The following is a 17,202-nucleotide window of genomic DNA, read 5'->3' on the forward strand; positions in this document are numbered from 1 at the left end:
CCATTGTTTCAACCATAGAAACAACATGGCGATGAGTGGGTTATCTAAACCAAGGCAAGAACCAGGCTAATGGTATTATGGGGCGCTCAGCACCGACCATCCAAACAGAATGTGCTCCAGGAAATGGACTTTGATGCCAAAAACGAGATCTGTAATAAAAAGGCCCAGGCCATGGGGTCTGGCACTGAGTGGCTCAGGAAGGTCAGGAATGGTCACTCTGATTCACGGGCCAAAGCTCGAACCAGAATGACCAACCGTGTGCGAAGGTGCACAGGTTTCGGGGCTGAGAATTAAGGATCGCTTTAAGGGGAATAACTAAATCCCAAAAGGGGGTTCGAGTTGGGCCGAGTAGGTTCGGGGCAGGAACGTGGGATTTTGCCTGTGGTCCTACTTTTCAGTGGGGGTTTTGTGGTTTAGAGTGAGGTGTGGCATCATTACGCTAGTTTAGAGCTCATGTATTAGGGGCAGTGTCAAGAAATAAGTTTGTGGTTGAACCTAAACTGTTGCGTCCCTATGAATTTGTCCTTTATGCAATTCTACAGTCAAGACCCAACAGCAAGGGTAAACAAGCACTGATCGAACCCCTCACAGGAGGATGACATTTTACCCAAAGTTCCTCCCTCCCCCTTCCCAAGGCCCAGTTTATATTCGACGATAAGGGAAATGGGGAAAACTGGGCCATTTGAACTATTTTAAGGAAATTGTCGGGGCGCCGAGTGGGGGAAAGAAAGCGGCACTGCCACCCGGCACAGCCGGTCACCCCGTTTAAAAGGTGCGGCGACAATCCCGACCTACAACGGAGATCTGGAAAACAGGGGCCAGGAGAGAGGTGCCCACAGGCAGCTCTGGGAGTCTCGTGTGCGACATTTTCCAATCTTTTTGCAACAGCAAAGGCTCACCGCGCTCTGTGATGGCGTTCGTACTAACGCACAACATCGCGCAGCCCTTACCAATCTACAGCGGACCGTGCCCTCTCCCCCCCCTCCTCCTCGTGCTGCCTCACGCAACAGACCAGACGGATTTTCAAAGGCCCGTCCAAGATGCAGACTCACAAGGCCTCTACCTCCAGCAGTCACTAAGCACTAATAGCTGCAAGTATCATTGTACTTAAGGGACATTATTATTATTATAGTGTTAAGGTAGGATTTTACTTCAGGAAACATCTTAACATATTGAATACGGGTAAAATATGACAATTAATTCAGATTTGGAATTTATATGCACTTCTCCTTCTCTTGGACCTAAACGTACCAATCATACACCAGGATTGATGAAACATGAATGTGAGCTCTTTATCTGATTATTTGTAGATAACGTTCACTGGGAGCTACGCATTGTAAAGCTGACTTCTACCACCGCTGCTCAAGTCATAAGGCAAAATATCATATCTTGTTGAGGTGGGTAGTGATTGACGGTGGTTGGAGATATGCTCCCTCACAGGTACATGCACATCATATCACAACAACCACCCCTTTTTTTTCCCAAACAAAAGGTCGATCCTTACAGAATCAAGCTATTGACATGGCAGCAAAATAAAGTAACGTTGGCTGGGATCTTCCGGTCCCCACCCGCAGGCCGGGATCTTCTGGTTCACGCCGAGAGTCGAGGGGCTTTTGGCTGGCCCGCTGTACCCCCTGTGGCGGAACACACCAGGAAACCCCGGCCATTGTGTCCGAATGCACTTCAACACAGAGCAATAAGCCTACAAGGCCACACCGAAATGCGTCGGCGGTTTTGTCTATCCGACCAGCTCTTGTTGTGGTGTTGGTTGCCAGAGGTTGTGGTGTGTTTTCACAATGCTGGCTCGGGGCTGTTTTGCTTAGTGTTGGATCTTCGGCCGCATCCTAGTCGCCCTATAGGGCTGATCGGTGTTCCTGCCTGTTTCTGCTGCTCTGATTTGACACCGCCAGGCCACTTGGCGTTCGCCCTTGCCACGGCCTTGGCTCCGGGCATGAGCTGAGGCTTTCATGGATTCCATGCGCCCACCAAGTCGGGCCCTGCGCTCGAACCCTCTGCCCGATTGGGTAACGATCCGTTGCCCGCATGCTTCTGGGGAAGGGAGTGGGCACCCTTCCTCTTGCCCTGTATTTTGAGTAACGTGCCACCTGGGTGTTTGGCGAGTGGTGACTGGGGAGGCTGCGGGCTGGCAGGTGATGAAACAACAGCATTGGCGTCGTTCTAAGAGGCAACAAGGCCGCGTGTGGTTCGTGTTTTAGTTTGACAGCTCGTCATGATGACGGGTTCTGATGCCCACGCCGCACGTTCTACCATTTCCATTCGGCCTGGGGGTATGTTTGACCACCCACTTCTCACACGTCACCGCCGAGGGCCGCCCGGCGTGTTGCTGGAAGCCACATCCCTGTTGTGAACTCCGAACGCGGTGAAGGCCGAACCCGGTGTGCCTGCAGCGGTCGCCATGGATGTGTCGTGTAATTGACGGGTAACGGGAAACTTGGAGAATCCGTTACAGTCAAGAAATCGCCTCCGCGGAGGCTGGAGAGGTCAGCGGGCAGCCTGGTCCAGGGGATGCGTGGGCACCTCGCGGGCCAATGGCCATTCCTTCTGGTCGCTGGGCGCAAAGGGTTGACCTGCCTCACAACCCCTCACGGCCTTTCCCTGTTGGAGAATATGAGGTCTCATGGACCCTGGGATGATCCCTTGCTTTCCTCGAAAGGTGACCCCTTAAGATATTCCGAGCTTGTCCCAAATGGCCTTACAGCCTCCGGAATGCCCTGTAAGGACTCTGGCCACTCACCCATCACTGTCATCCACAGTTGCTAATGTGCAGGGATCATTGGATGTTTCCTCCAATGGCTTAGATGAAACCAAATTAGATTAGGTTAAATTGCATTATTATTTATTTATTATTCTTTATAATCCAAATTAGATCGGGCCAAAATCCATTAGGTCAACGTGCCAAATGCCTTCGAAGATCTACAATGCAACCTCCCAGCCTGTAGTTACAATCATAGCCTTGTGTTTTGACCAGTGGGCACTGTAGTCACAGTGAGGTACAAGTTAGGGGTTTGCTCCAGATCATTTTGAGTAGCTTTTGGTCATGTTTCCATGATAGACTTCTTGCCAAACAATCAAGTGTGGAACTGCTGGATGTCGAATACCAGCCCTAAAGATTTTGCAGTCTATATTTGAATAATTAGCTTGGGCAGTGGCCAAACCTTTGGAGGAGAAGGCACACTCCAAGTCCTTAATATAGTATCACTTGTTGAGGTGGGTAGTGATTGACGACAGTTCAAGATGTGCCCCCTTTGAGGTGCATGCACATCATATCACAACAAGCATAGAGCAATAAGCGTCCCTGGAGAAGGCACGTTCCAAATCCAAAATATCATATCTTGTTGAGGAGTCTCTTCCGAGCCTCCACAGTCACTGAAGAGTTGACGGTCCTTCAGTTTCACTTTTTAGACCAGACTTTTAAGATAATTTTTAAAAACAGGATGCCTACCATCCTAGGGTGAAAGGGAGTCTTTGTTAATTCATTGGATGTGGGGATCAGTGGCTTGGCCAGCACTTTACTGCCCCCTTTGTGCAGAGAGCATTTAAGAGTCAACCATATTGCTGTGGTGAAGTCACATGTTGGCCAGATTTCCTTATATCAAGGACATTAGTGAAACAGATACAATAATCAGCAAGTTCTGTCAGACTTTGAATTCCAGGTTTTTGTTGAATTTGAATTTCGCAAGAGGCTGTGGTGGGATTTGAACCCAAATCCCCAACTGGACTTGCCAGTGACAATACCACTATACCACCACCTACTATCCTGGAGCAAGGCAAGGCAAAGAATGCAGATCACTTCTGTCTTGTGGCATGAGTATTGCACTGACATCTTCCACCTTCCTCGTGTCCAGACAGATACTGGTTTGAAAACAGATGGACCTGTAAAGGTTGATCCGTGTAGCATTGAAGTTGTGTCCTGACCATCGAACACAAGACCTCCTCTGCGTGCGGCTTCTGTCTAAAGGTGTAACATTCCATGGTGCTGCCGTGTTGGGCCAACAACAGCGAGGTTGGCCGCTACACAAATTATCCCTGGGATCTGGCACACGGCTCTGTCCATTGTTGGTTAAAATATCCCGGCTTCTGGAAAGCCAGAACGGTAACCTTTGGAAGCAGAGCCTCCCGAAAGCAGTATGAGATGTCATTAGCTCTTGGGGTGTCTCTTCCCTGATGTACCGACCAGTAGCCATTCTTAGCGCTGAGTTTAGAAAAGAATCACAGAACTGTGACAGCGCAGAAGGAGGCCATTCAGCCCATTGTGCCTGCGCTGGCTTCCCGAATGAGCATTCTGAGTCAGTGCCGTTCTCCTGCCTTTTCCCCGTAACCCCTGCACATTCTTTGTGTTCAAATAATCATCTAATGCCCTCTGGAATGCCTCGATTGAGCCTGTCTCCAGCGCACTCCCAGGCAGCGCATTCCAGACCCGAACCACTCGTTGTGTGAAAAAGCTTTTCCTCACCTCGCATTTGCATCTTTTGCAAATCACTTTCAATCTGTGCCCTCCTCGTTCTTGATCCTTTTAGGAGCAGGAACAGTTTCTCCCCAAGTACTCAGTCCAGCCCCCTCATGATTTTGAACACCTCTATCAAATCTCCTCTTAGCCCCCTCCTCTCCAAGGAGAACACTCCCAACCTCTCCAATCTATCCTCATAACTGAAGTTCCTCATGGCTGGAACTATTTTTGTAAACCTCTTCCGCACTCTCTCCGATGCGCTCCTATGGTGTGGGGCCCAGAACTGTACACGATACTCCACCTGAGGTCTAACTAGTGTCTTATATAAGCTCAACATGGCCTCCCTGCTCTTGTATTCCATGAGTTTGATGCTCGCACACTTGGGGTTCAGTCCCTCAAGTGTGGGAATTTTATGAGAGCATCATCCTGGAGCGGCATTCAGACGCCTAAGGTCTAAACAAATATGTACAGGTCCGTCTTTCGTGATGGAGCTACACCAATTTCAGTGGTGCTGGACCCCGCTTCAATTCACCCCAGTTCATATCCATATGGAAATATGCTTCGGGTACGTTTCTCGTTCGTTAAATAATATATATAAAAGAGAGAAGACGACCCTATCACAAAGATCTAACTTTAATTAAATATGTATTAAAGACTATTCCAGTGCATTAAAATATTCAGTCAGTGAGTCAGCCCTGAGTGCCTATTCTCATCCGTATGTCAAACTCCTGTCAAAGGTTCTGATAGAGAAGTACGCCAATGGGTTCAGGAACACCTTTATCCTGTGTCTGAGCGTTTGTCGCCTTTTCCTGGAACACATCCAACACTAACACAGGTTGGCATTTCCCCTGTGTTGCACTAAGTGTGGGAACCGATGTTTCTCCCCCCACCCCCCACCACCAGCCACAATGCTGGGCTTTCACGCCACATCGTCCGCTTCCCACCTCATTATGCATGCACGGGAAACACATACCAGATTGCTGGCGGGCTGTTAAATGCCAAAAGGGAGGCCCTTGTTGGAGACGGCCTTTGCCCTGGCATTTGTGTGGGGGCATGTTACTTGCCCAAGTAAACCCAAATCTGAATGTTGCCCATAGAGTCATAGAGGTCTACAGCACAGAAAAAGGCCCTTCAGCCCATCAAGTGTGCGCCAGTCAAACAAGTACCTAACTATTCTAATCCCATTTTCCAACACTAGGCCCATAGCCTTGGATGCCATGGCATTGCAAGTGCACATCCAAATACTTCTTAAATGTTATGAGGGTTTCTACTTCTACCACCCTTTCAGGCAGTGAGTTCCAGATTCCCACCACCCTCTGGGTGAAAAAATTCTTCCTCACATCCCCTCTAAACCTCCTGCCCCTTACCTTAAATCTATGCCCCCTGGTTATTGATCCCTCCACCAAGGGGAAAAGTTCCTTCCTGTCTACCCTATCTCTGCCCCTCATAATTTTATACACCTCAATCATGTCCCCCCCTCAATCTCCTCTGCTCCAGGGAAAATAACCCCAGTATCCAATCTCTCCTCATAACTAAAACTCTCCAGCCCAGGCAACATCCTGGTAAATCTCCTCTGCGCTCTCTCTAGTGCAATCACATCCTTCCTATAATGCGGATTCCAGAACTGCATGCAATACTCTAGCTGTGGCCTAACCAGCATTTTATACAGTTCCAGCATAACCTTCCTGCTCTTATGTTCTGTGCCTCGGCTAATAAAGGCAAGTATCCCATATGCCTTCTTAATCACCTTACCTACCTGTCCCGCTACCTTACGGGACAGGTGGACATGCCCACCCTCTGATCCTCGGTACTTCCCAGGGTCCTACCATTCATCGTGTATCCCCGTGCCTTGTTTGTCCTGCCCAAGTGCATCACCTCAAGCTGGCCTCATCACCTGAGGAGCTGCAAATGGAAATAGAACTGGATGCCAGCAAACTCCAAATTCAGATTACGTTCCAAAATTTGTCAGCAATCTACTGGAAAAAGTGAGTTGGCAAAGCCGGGTGTGGCTAGCACTGACCCCCCTTCACCTCTGGTCGCTTGTAAATAGTCCGGGCTGATGGAGGTACAAAGCTTGCCTCCTTGCACAGCGATTGCGCGCAAGTGAAATGGGCTTTGGATGTTTTAACTCAGTTTCCCACAGGCCGGAGCTCAGACTGATGACAGCCGCAACGTTTCACCTCCAGGGTGCGGAAGAACTTCAATCCGGCGGGAGATAAACGTTGGTTTATAATTTCTGACTTCTGTCCCTGTCCAAAATAAACCTCCGAGAGGCCTACCATTAGCGTTAATCCTAGGTTACGGCGCAGAGATGTGGAATCACCCAGTTAGCAGCAGTGAAGGTGTAATTACAGAAATTACAGGTCATGATGCAATAAGCTATTCAAATGGAGGTGGCAAAGTTATTGGCATACTCTGCCATGTCTTGCATATCAACAGAAATGCAGGGTGGGCTCACTCTAGACCTGTTACCTGCACTTGTCTCTTCTTGTCCATTCCTGGTGTGTTATCCTTCCATAAGACATAAGACATAGGAGCAGAAATTAGGCCATTCAGCCCATCGAGTCTGCTCGTCGCTGTGAAGGGTGTCAAGGTCGAAGACGGGATTACTGTCCCACTTCTAGCACCAAGTGGAAATTACTCCCACGTCAAAAGATTGTGTTAAACCAACCAAGGAGCTATCATTCCCTTCTGCTCCAGCCAATAGTCACAAACCCTTTAGCCTCACGGACCTCTCCATCCACCCACCCCACTGTATTCCTTGATCCTGTCGTGCTTCTGGTCCATGTCTGCCTGTTAGCCTCTGGACATTTAGAAGTGGGTGAGCCCCATGGGCCCGAGTGGGCCTCACCCACCCCCATCTTGGGGACCGCTCAACATATACCAACCCCACCCCTTACCCGCCGAACCTTCTCCCCCCCTTCCCACCAGCCACGTTTCTGAGCGCAACCTCCCCCCCAAAGTCGTGACCCCAAATACAGTTCTAGCCCTGCAGGCCCTTCTCCTCCAGTGGAGCCCCAGCCCCACAGCCCATTAGAAGCCACTCTCCTGCCTCACCGCTGGCCTGGTAGGCAGAGACCAGTCTGCGGCAACGCCCCGAAAGCGGTGCCCCACTGCTTGCGAAGCCTGGCGCTTAATCCTGCCAAGCGCTACGCGATGCAGGGCGGACAGCCGAGACTCGAAGCGACAAGTGAGGTGCAGGCCGCCCGGTGCACGCATCTTAGATCCCGTCATGATACAATTCACTCTACATTCACGTCATTGTGCCCGGATGATCCAGCATGGCTGGTGGGGTTGGGGGGGCGGTGGGGGTGGTAGGGGAGGATAGCTCTGGTGAGCTGGGCTTATAGTGAGATGCTAATGTATTCAAATGATATTCACAGCGGGAAACGCAATCCGCCATTGACAGATACCCAGGAGTGAGTTACAGACTGGAATTGCATCGAGGGGTTCGGGTGGTTTATATATAGAATAACAGATACCTGGGAGTGAGTTACAGACTGGAATCTAATCAAGGGGTTCGGGGTGGTTTATATAGAATAACAGATACCCGGGAGTGAGTTACAGACTGGAATCTAATCGAGGGGTTCGGGTGGTTTATCTATAGAATAACAGATACTCGGGAGTGAGTTATACACTGGAATCTAATCGAGGGGTTCGGGTGGTTTATATATAGAATAACAGATACCCGGGAGTGAGTTACAGACTGGAATTTCATCGAGGGGCTCCAGTTGGTTTATATATAGAATAACAGGTACCGGGGAGTGAGTTACAGACTGGAATCTAATCGAGGTGCTCGGGTGGTTTATATATAGAATAACAGATACCCTGGAGTGAGTTACAGACTGGAATCTAATCGAGGGTCTCGGGGTGGTTTATATATAGAATAACAGATACCCTGGAGTGAGTTACAGACTGGAATCTAATTGAGCGGTTTGGGTGGTATATATATAGAATAACAGGTACCCAGGAGTGAGTTACAGACTGGAATATAATCGAGGGGTTCGGTTGGATTATATATAGAATAACAGATACCCGGGAGTGAGTTACAGAATGGAATCTAATCGAGGGGTTTGGGGGCTTTATATATATAATAACAGATAACCAGGAGTGAGTTACAGACTGGAATCGAATCGAGGGATTCAGGGTGGTTTATGTATAGAATAACAGATACCCGGGAGTGAGTTACAGACTGGAATCTAATCGAGGGATTTGGGGGCTTTATATATAGAATAACAGATACCCAGGAGTGAATTACAGACTAGAATCTAATCGAGTGGCTCGGGGGGTGGTTTATATATAGAATAACAGATACCCGGGAGTGAGTTACAGACTGGAATCTAATCGAGGGGTTTGGGTGGTTTATATATAGAATAACAGATACCCGGGAGTGAGTTACAGACTGGAATCTAATTGAGGGGTTCGGAGTGGTTTATATATAGAATAACAGATACCCTGGAATGAGTTACAGACTGGAATCTAAGCGATGTGTTTGACACAGAAACAGGCCATTCGGCCCACCTGCTCCATGCTGGTGTTAATGCTCCACTCGAGCCGCCTCTCACCTTCTCTTCATCTCACCCCATCATTCCCCCTTTCTAAGACTTAGCAGGTCAACAGGCTGGGCCAGTGGCTGATTGGGTTCCCTGGAGATAGTGATAACAAAATAACTCCAGTCACTGGGATGTTCATGTTGCTTTATTAAACTATCGCAAAAGCTGAAAACCACATCTGCTTGAGATGGAGTTGAGTTAAATTGGACAACAGCAATACAATGGACCAATCCCTTCCAATCAGGTAGAATTCCAATCAAACACTCACTTCCCATTGGCCAGAATTACAATCGACCAATTCTCTTCCCATTGGCCAGAATGCCAATCGACTACTCTCTTCCCATTGGCCAGAATTACAAGTGACCCCTGATTGGTTGGTTATCATTAAAAGTTAACTCCCAAAATCACACAATCGTTTTTCTTCAACATTTCTGGTTTGTTTTCACCCAGAACCAGTTGCCGATTGGATCCGAAATGGGGCCTTGCGACTTGTACATTAATCGGGCGTTTAGAGAGTGCCTGAGACCGGTGTAACATCCCATACTGAGCGGGTCAGGGAGTGACACTGGAATTGGGAAGTGCGATCGGCATCGCCAATGGGTGGGGGTGGGGGTGAGGGAGATTGGGGGTGTGGGGGTGGGTGTCTGGGGCAATCCCCTTTTGAGCACCGAAGCTGCATTAAGCTGAGAATCTGAGCTCCCATCTTCTGAAGGGCTGCGTGTGGTGGAATTGCCCATGTCTCTCCGTGCGACTTGCCAGACCTTCTATTAGACGATAGCGGTGACTGGGTACTTGTTGATTCCACAAGCTCTCTCTCCGCGGTAGAGACGGAAGTACCCCTGTGGGATAAATGGTGGAAAAATATTACTTACATCAACGGACCTTTGAGACAGTGCAGATTTCCCACATTGTGAATGATGTGTTCATATATATTGTATATATACCGAGAAAGAGAGATGTGGGGAGAGAGAGAAGGAAAGAGAGAGAGATAGAGAGAGAGTGAGAACACTAATCTTACTTTCATTGGCCAGGATTTCAATCATGTGTTCATATATATCGTATATATATTGGGAATGAGAGATGTGCAGGGAGAGAGAAGGAAAGAGAGAGAGAGAGAACGAACACTGTAATCTTATTCTCATTGGCCAGGATTTCAATGGACTCATCCATCCCATTGGCCAGAATTCCAGTGATCCAATTCCTTCCCAACTACTCTTATTGGATAGATTCTAATGGAACAATCCCTTTTCCCTTTTCCCCCTGTGTTTTGGGATCCAGTCAGCGGGATTCCCAAAGATCTATGGGCTTGTTAATAGTGGTACCGTGACCAACTATGCTCCCATCATCGGAGCCACACACAAATCAATGGAAATTACCCCATTCTCTCACTCGGAAACACACCACCATCCAAGTCAGTGTTAGTGACCCTGCGAGTAGTCACTGCTTTGCCCCCCACTCCACCCCACCACAGCGTGGGCTGTCTCTGGCCTTGGAAACCAGAATGCTCCTCGATAATCCAGCAAAATTTCCTCAGATTGCAGGGAAGTAAATTTGCAGGAGGGGGAAAGAGGATAAATCAGTGGGGCTAATTGGAATGCTGTGTCAGAGAGCTGACACAGGCACAATGGGCTGAATGGCCTCCTGCTGTTTGAAAACAAGATCTTTCCTCCTTTCATGTAACCGCTGTCATCCTGAGGTACAGACAGAGGCCTCAGATTCAGCCCCCTACCTGTGGGCTATAGTTGGGTAGGGAGGGGTTTCTCACTCCCAAACACCATCCCGTGATCCCCTCCTCCCCTCTCTCCACCTCCTCTACTGTATCATGCACTGGTGTTGATACATTTGTTAGTGTTCTTTGAGAATGTGATAAACGTGGTAGATAAAGGGGAACCAGTAAATGTGGTGCATCTGACCTTCCATAAAGCATTTGATAAGGTGCCACATAAATTGTTACCACACAAGATAGGAGCTCATGGTGTTGGGGATGATATATTAGCGTGAAGAGAGGATTAGATGACTAACGAGAAACAGAGAGTCAGAATAAATGGGTAATTTTCAGATTAGCAAACTGTAACTATTGGAGAGCCACAGGGGCCAGTGCTGGGGTCTCAACTATTTACAATCTATATTGATGACTTGGATGAAGGAAGCGAATGTATCATAGCCAAATTTATTGCCAACGCAAAGATAAGTAGGAAAGTAAGTTGTGAGGAGGATACAAAGAGTCTGCAGAGGGATATGGATAGGTTAAGTGAATGGGCAAAAATTTGGCAGGTGGAGTATAATGCAGGGAAATATGAGGTTGTTCACTTTCTCAGGAAGAACAGAGAAGCAGAATATTATTTAAATGGAGGGAGACTGCAGAATGCTGAGGTACAGAGGGATCTGGGTGTCCTTGTTCATGAATCATGAAAAGTTAGCGCGCAGCTACAGCAAGTGATTAGGAAGGCAAATAGGTTGTTGTAATTTATTGCAAGGGGAATGGAATATAAAAGAGGGGAAGCCTTGCTACAACTGTACAGGGCATTGGCGAGACCACACCTGGAGCACTGTGTGCAGTTTTGGTCTCCTTACTTAAGGAGGGATGTACTCGCATTGGAGGCAGTTCAGAGAAGGATCACTCGGCTGATTCCTGGGATTTGTCTTATGAGGAAAGGTTGAGCAGGTTAAGCCTAAACTCATTGGAATTTGGAAGAATGAGAGGTGATCTTATTGAAACATAAGATTCTGAGGGGGCTGGAAAGGGTGGAGGCTGAGAGGATGTTTCCCCCCTTGTGGGGGGAGTCTAGAGCGAGGGGGGCATAGTTTCAAAATAAAGGGTCTCCCATTTAAGACGAGGATCAGGAGGAATTTCTTCTCTCAGAGGGTGGTCAGTCTGTGGAATTCTCTCCCCCAGAGAGCAGTGGAGGCTGGGTCATTGAATATATTCAAGGCTGAGGTAAATTTTCGACAGGAAAGGGAGTCGAGGGTAACCAGGGGACAGGCAGCAAAGAGGAGTTGAGGCCACAACCAGATCAGCGATGATCTTATTGAATGGCAGAGCAGGTTCGAGGGGCCGAATGGCCTACTCCTGCTCCTGTTAGGAAGGTGGGAACATACTTATATCATATTTCTTATGATCTTATTGTGATTGGGCCGTGATGCGCCCCCCACCCCCCCATTGTTAATCAGCCCACCAAGGGTGACTTTCCAGGAAGGGTTTACTTGTCCGAGCAGAGTCTTTCCAAGAGGAGAGGGAGCAATACTGGATAAGCTCGCAGCTTCGAACAGGGCGTAGTGGCAGGGAATGGGCTGACTGAGAGCCTTGGGATATGGGGGGCATTTACCAAAAGATGGCGGGCTACACAGTGAGTGAGTTCTGTACGTCATGGGGAAGAGATGATGGGAGTGCTCTGACAGAGCCCATTGACTTTCAGTTCATCTAGGCTTTTGGGGCTAAAATGGTTAGATTACAAGGACAGGTTGCACAGATTAGGCCTGTATTCCCTCGAGTGTAGAAGATTAATGGGCGATCTGAATTTTAAAGGGTGTGTAGGAACAGAGAGACTTAAACCTTTGAATGTGGCAGGACGAGTTGTTGACACTGTTAAGGGCATTATTGTGAACTCTTATATAAACTCTTTGCTGGAGTATGGTGTCCCACTCTGGACACCGCACTTTAGGAAGGATGTCAAGGCCTGTGAGAGGGTGCAGAGGGAGAGTTATCTGAATGGGACCAGGGATTCAGTTAATATGGAGAGACTGGAGAAGCTGGGGTTGTTCTCCTTAGAGCAGAGAAGGTTAAGGGGGAGATTTAATCGAGGCGTTTAACATCATGAGGGGGTTTGATAGAGTAAATAAGGAGAGACTGTTTCTATCAGACGGGAAAGTAGCAAATATAACCTCTCTATTCAAGAAGGGAGGGAGACAGAAAACAGGAAACTATAGACCAGTTAACTTGACGTCTGTCATGGGGAAGGTGTTAGAATCGATCATTAAAGAGATTATAGCTGGGCACTTAAAAAAACTAAAGGTAATCGGGAAGAGACAACATGGTTTTGTGAAAGGGAAATCATGTTTAACCAATTTATTGGAGTTTCTTGAAAGATTAACATGTGTGGTGGATAAAGGGGAGCCTGTAGATGTGCTGGACTTGGATTTCCAGAAGGTATTTGATAAAGTGCCACATCCAAAGGTTACTGTGGAAAATAATAGCTCATGGTGTGGGGGGTAACATATTAGCCTGGATAGAAGATTGACTGGCTGGCAGAAAACAGAGTACGCATAAATGTGTCATTTTCTGATTGGCAGGATATTGGAGTCCCACAGGGGTCTATGCTGGTGCCTCAACTTTTACAATTTACATCAAGGACTTAAGTGAGGAAAGAGAAGGCATGGTAGTTAAACTTGCAGATGAGACAAAGTAAGTTGTGAAGAGGACACGAGTTTGCAGACAGATATAGATAAATTGAGTGAGTGGGGCAAATCTGGCAGATAGAGTATAATGTGGGAAAATGTGAAGTTGTTCCCTTGGGCAGGGAGAATAAAAAAACTGAGATTTTCTTAATGAGAGCAGCTGCATAATTCTGAGGTACAGAGGGATCTGGGTGTTCTAGTGCACGAGTCACAAAATGTTAGTATGCAGGTAGAGAAAGTAATTAAGTAGGGTAATGGAATGCTATCCTTTATTATGAGAGGGATTGCACATAAAAGTGAGGATGTTAGGCTTCAGTTATACAGGGCATTGGTGAGACCACATCTGGAATGCTGTGCGCAGTTTTGGTCTCCTTATTTAAGGAAGGATGTAAATACATTGGAGGTCGTTCAGAGGAGGTTTACTAGACTGATACCTGGAATGAGTGGGTTCTCTTATGAGGAAAGGTTGGACAGACTGGGCTTGTTTCCACTGGAGTTTAGAAGAGTGAGGGGTGATTTGATTGAAGTGTATAAGATCCTGAACGGCCTTGACAAGGTGGATGTGGAAAGGATGTTTCCTCTTGTGGGTGAGTCCAGAACTAGGGGGTCACTGTTTTAAAATTAGGGGTCGCCCTTTTAGGACAGAGATGAGGAGAAATGTTTTCTCTCAGAGGGTTGTGCGAGTTTGGAACTCTCGGCCTCAGAAGGCGATGGAGGCGGGGTCACTGAATATTTTTAAGGAGGAGGTAGATAGATTCTTGTTGGGCAAGGGGATCAAAGGTTATCGGGGGCAGATGGGAATGTGGAACTCGAAACACAAACAGATCAGCCGCGATCTTATTGAATGGTGGAGCAGGCTCGAGGGGCAGAATGGCCTCCTCCTCGGTCTTATGCACGAATGGGGAAGTACTTACCTCCTCGCCCCAGTCTGCACCCCAGCTGTTCTTGATGATCCAGTAAGGATGACCTCGGGCTGTCAGAATGAGAGGGCAACACAGAGTGAGTGATGGAGACCTCGCTCCTGTTAATGGACATTGCGCTGTCGGATTGTCCCTCCCCTCAGCCCACAGTCACTCGCAAAGGTTTCGTGAAGGCCGGCGCTTTACTCCTGAACACGGCAATCTTCCCGTTGTCGGGGGAGGAGCCGAGCGCCACTGGGCTCCCACTGGGTGGGAGAACCGGCTCGGAATATCGCCTTGCCTCCCGTCACCAGGCAACCGGAGAATTCCACCGGAGAGGGGGAGAGGCCCAGACAGATTTGTTTTAAAGTGGGAGGCGTGGAGCTGGAGGGTGGTTGGGGGGTAGGTGGTGGGGCGGGGGTAGGATTAGAGGAATTTCCCCTCTGAAATTCAGATGGTGACCCTCCCGAAGACATTAAGCACATGAAGTGGGAGCAGGTGAAGCAAAACTGAGGATATTACTTCAACGTTAGGCCAGAAGGTATCTATTATAAATTGAGACAAGCAAGTTTAAATAGGACTCCCAATTCCACAGAGGCCTTAAAGTGGAGTCAAGTCACACATGACCTCACAGGGCCGGAGAGTAAAATAGCAAGAGGGTTTTGTTTCCAAACTAGCTGCTGTGTTCCCCGCACAACCACATTTCAAAAGGATTTCATTGTCTGTGAAGCACGTTGGGACATTCTGAGGTGGTGAAAGGCACAATAGAAATGCAAGTCCTGGGGTCGGATGGACGGTCTTCCTACTGGTGGAGCAAATCACCTCTGCACTCTGACCCCGACCTTTGACTCTCGCCTGAACCACTGTCAGAGGTTCGGTACTGAGGGAGTGCTGCACTGTTGGAGGGTCAGTACTGAGGGAGTGCTGCACTGTCGGAGGGTCAGTACTGAGGGAGTGCTGCACTGTCGGAGGGTCAGTACTGAGGGAGTGCTGCACTGTCGGATGGTCAGTACTGAGGGAGTGCTGCACTGTCGGATGGTCAGTACTGAGGGAGTGCTGCACTGTCAGAGGGTCAGTACTGAGGGAGTGCTGCACTGTCAGAGGGTCAGTACTGACGGAGTGCTGGACAGTCGGAGGGTTAGTACTGAGGGAGTGCTGCACTCTCAGAGGGTCAGTACTGAGGGAGTGCTGCACTGTCAGAGGGTCAGTACTGAGGGAGTGCTGCACTGTCGGAGGGTCAGTACTGAGGGAGTGCTGCACTGTCGGATGGTCAGTACTGAGGGAGTGCTGCACTGTCAGAGGGTCAGTACTGAGGGAGTGCTGCACTGTCAGAGGGTCAGTACTGACGGAGTGCTGGACAGTCGGAGGGTTAGTACTGAGGGAGTGCTGCACTCTCAGAGGGTCAGTACTGAGGGAGTGCTGCACTGTCAGAGGGTCAGTACTGAGGGAGTGCTGCACTGTCGGAGGGTCAGTACTGAGGGAGTGCTGCACTGTCGGAGGGTCAGTACTGAGGGAGTGCTGCACTGTCGGATGGTCAGTACTGAGGGAGTGCTGCACTGTCAGAGGGTCAGTACTGAGGGAGTGCTGCACTGTCAGAGGGTCAGTACTGAGGGAGTGCTGCACTGTCAGAGGGTCAGTACTGACGGAGTGCTGGACAGTCGGAGGGTTAGTACTGAGGGAGTGCTGCACTGTCAGAGGGTCAGTACTGAGGGAGTGCTGCACTGTCAGAGGGTCAGTAATGACAGAACACAGATTCCCTGCCTCTCTATGAATGTTTCCGTCTCTGAACTAGATATGGAGATTTCCCAGGATACACGGGACTTCCCAGATTGTATATTACCCAGGAAATATTAGACAGTTTAAAAGTTGGTTTAATTACTGGCAACTCCACAATAAACGAGCCCCCAAACACCTCCCGGAACCCTTGATAAATACTGCACCACCCCACACCCCACCTAACCCCTCACCCCTTCACCCACCTACCCCCCTCACCCACCTATCCACTCACCCACCTGACACCTTACGCCTCATCCACCTGCCCCCTCACCTACTCACCCACCTACCCCCTCACCTACCTTCCCACTCACCCACCTAACCCCTCACCCCCTCACCCACCTGCCCTCTCACCTCCTCACCCTTCCCACTCACCCACCTAACCCGTCACCCCCTCACCCGCCTCACCTCTCATCCCCTCATCCACCTTCCCACTCACTCACCTAACCCCTCACCCACCTCACCCACCTTCCCACCTATCCCCTCACCCAACTATCCACCCATCCACCTAACCCCTCACCCCCTCACCTACCTCACCCCCCTTCCCACTCACCCACCTAACCCCTCACCCCCTCACCCACTTCACACCCTCACCCCTTCACCCACCTTCCCACTCACTCACCTAACCCCTCACCCCCTCACCCACCTACCCCTTCACCCACCTCACCCCCCTTCCCACCTGACCCCCCCCTTCCCACTCAACCACCTACCCCCTCACCCACTTCCCACTCACTCACCCAGCCACTCACCCCCTTCCCCCTACCTACCCACCTACCCACTCACCCACCTACCCCTTCACCCAATCGACCACTCACCCAGACACCATTCACCTACCTATACCCTTACCCACCACACTCACCCATCCTAAACTTCACCCCCTACCCTGTCACCCACCTCCCTCCTCACCTCCCTCACCCCCTCACCCAGCTACCCTCTCGCCCACCTGCCCCCTCAGCCACCTACTCACCTCATCCATTCACTAACCCGCGCTCAAAGGTCAGTCCTTTGAACTGACCTGAACATGGCAGCCCGTGCTCGCCGGAGTGGGGTGTGCCCTCTCTCTCTCTCTCCCCCGGACTCTCTCCGCTCCAATGGGGTTCCCCGGGAGAAGCTG

The 17,202-nt window shown here is 49.4% G+C and overlaps 1 protein-coding gene across 1 annotated transcript in view; it reads right to left on the reverse strand.

The window, feature by feature from the left end:
* Nucleotides 1-9,151: 9,151 nt before the first annotated feature.
* Nucleotides 9,152-17,202, reverse strand: part of LOC121274586 (cathepsin F-like) — a 29,458-nt gene continuing 21,407 nt past the window's right edge. The window contains exons 11-12 of the mRNA XM_041181917.1: nucleotides 14,331-14,389; nucleotides 9,152-9,860 (exon numbers count right to left, since the gene is read on the reverse strand). Of these exons, the coding sequence (XP_041037851.1) occupies nucleotides 9,789-9,860; nucleotides 14,331-14,389 (131 nt within the window). The 3' untranslated portion in view covers nucleotides 9,152-9,788. The remainder of the gene's footprint in view (nucleotides 9,861-14,330; nucleotides 14,390-17,202) is intronic.

This window comes from Carcharodon carcharias (genome assembly GCF_017639515.1).
Source record: "Carcharodon carcharias isolate sCarCar2 chromosome 37 unlocalized genomic scaffold, sCarCar2.pri SUPER_37_unloc_1, whole genome shotgun sequence".
Classification (NCBI taxonomy): domain Eukaryota; kingdom Metazoa; phylum Chordata; class Chondrichthyes; order Lamniformes; family Lamnidae; genus Carcharodon; species Carcharodon carcharias.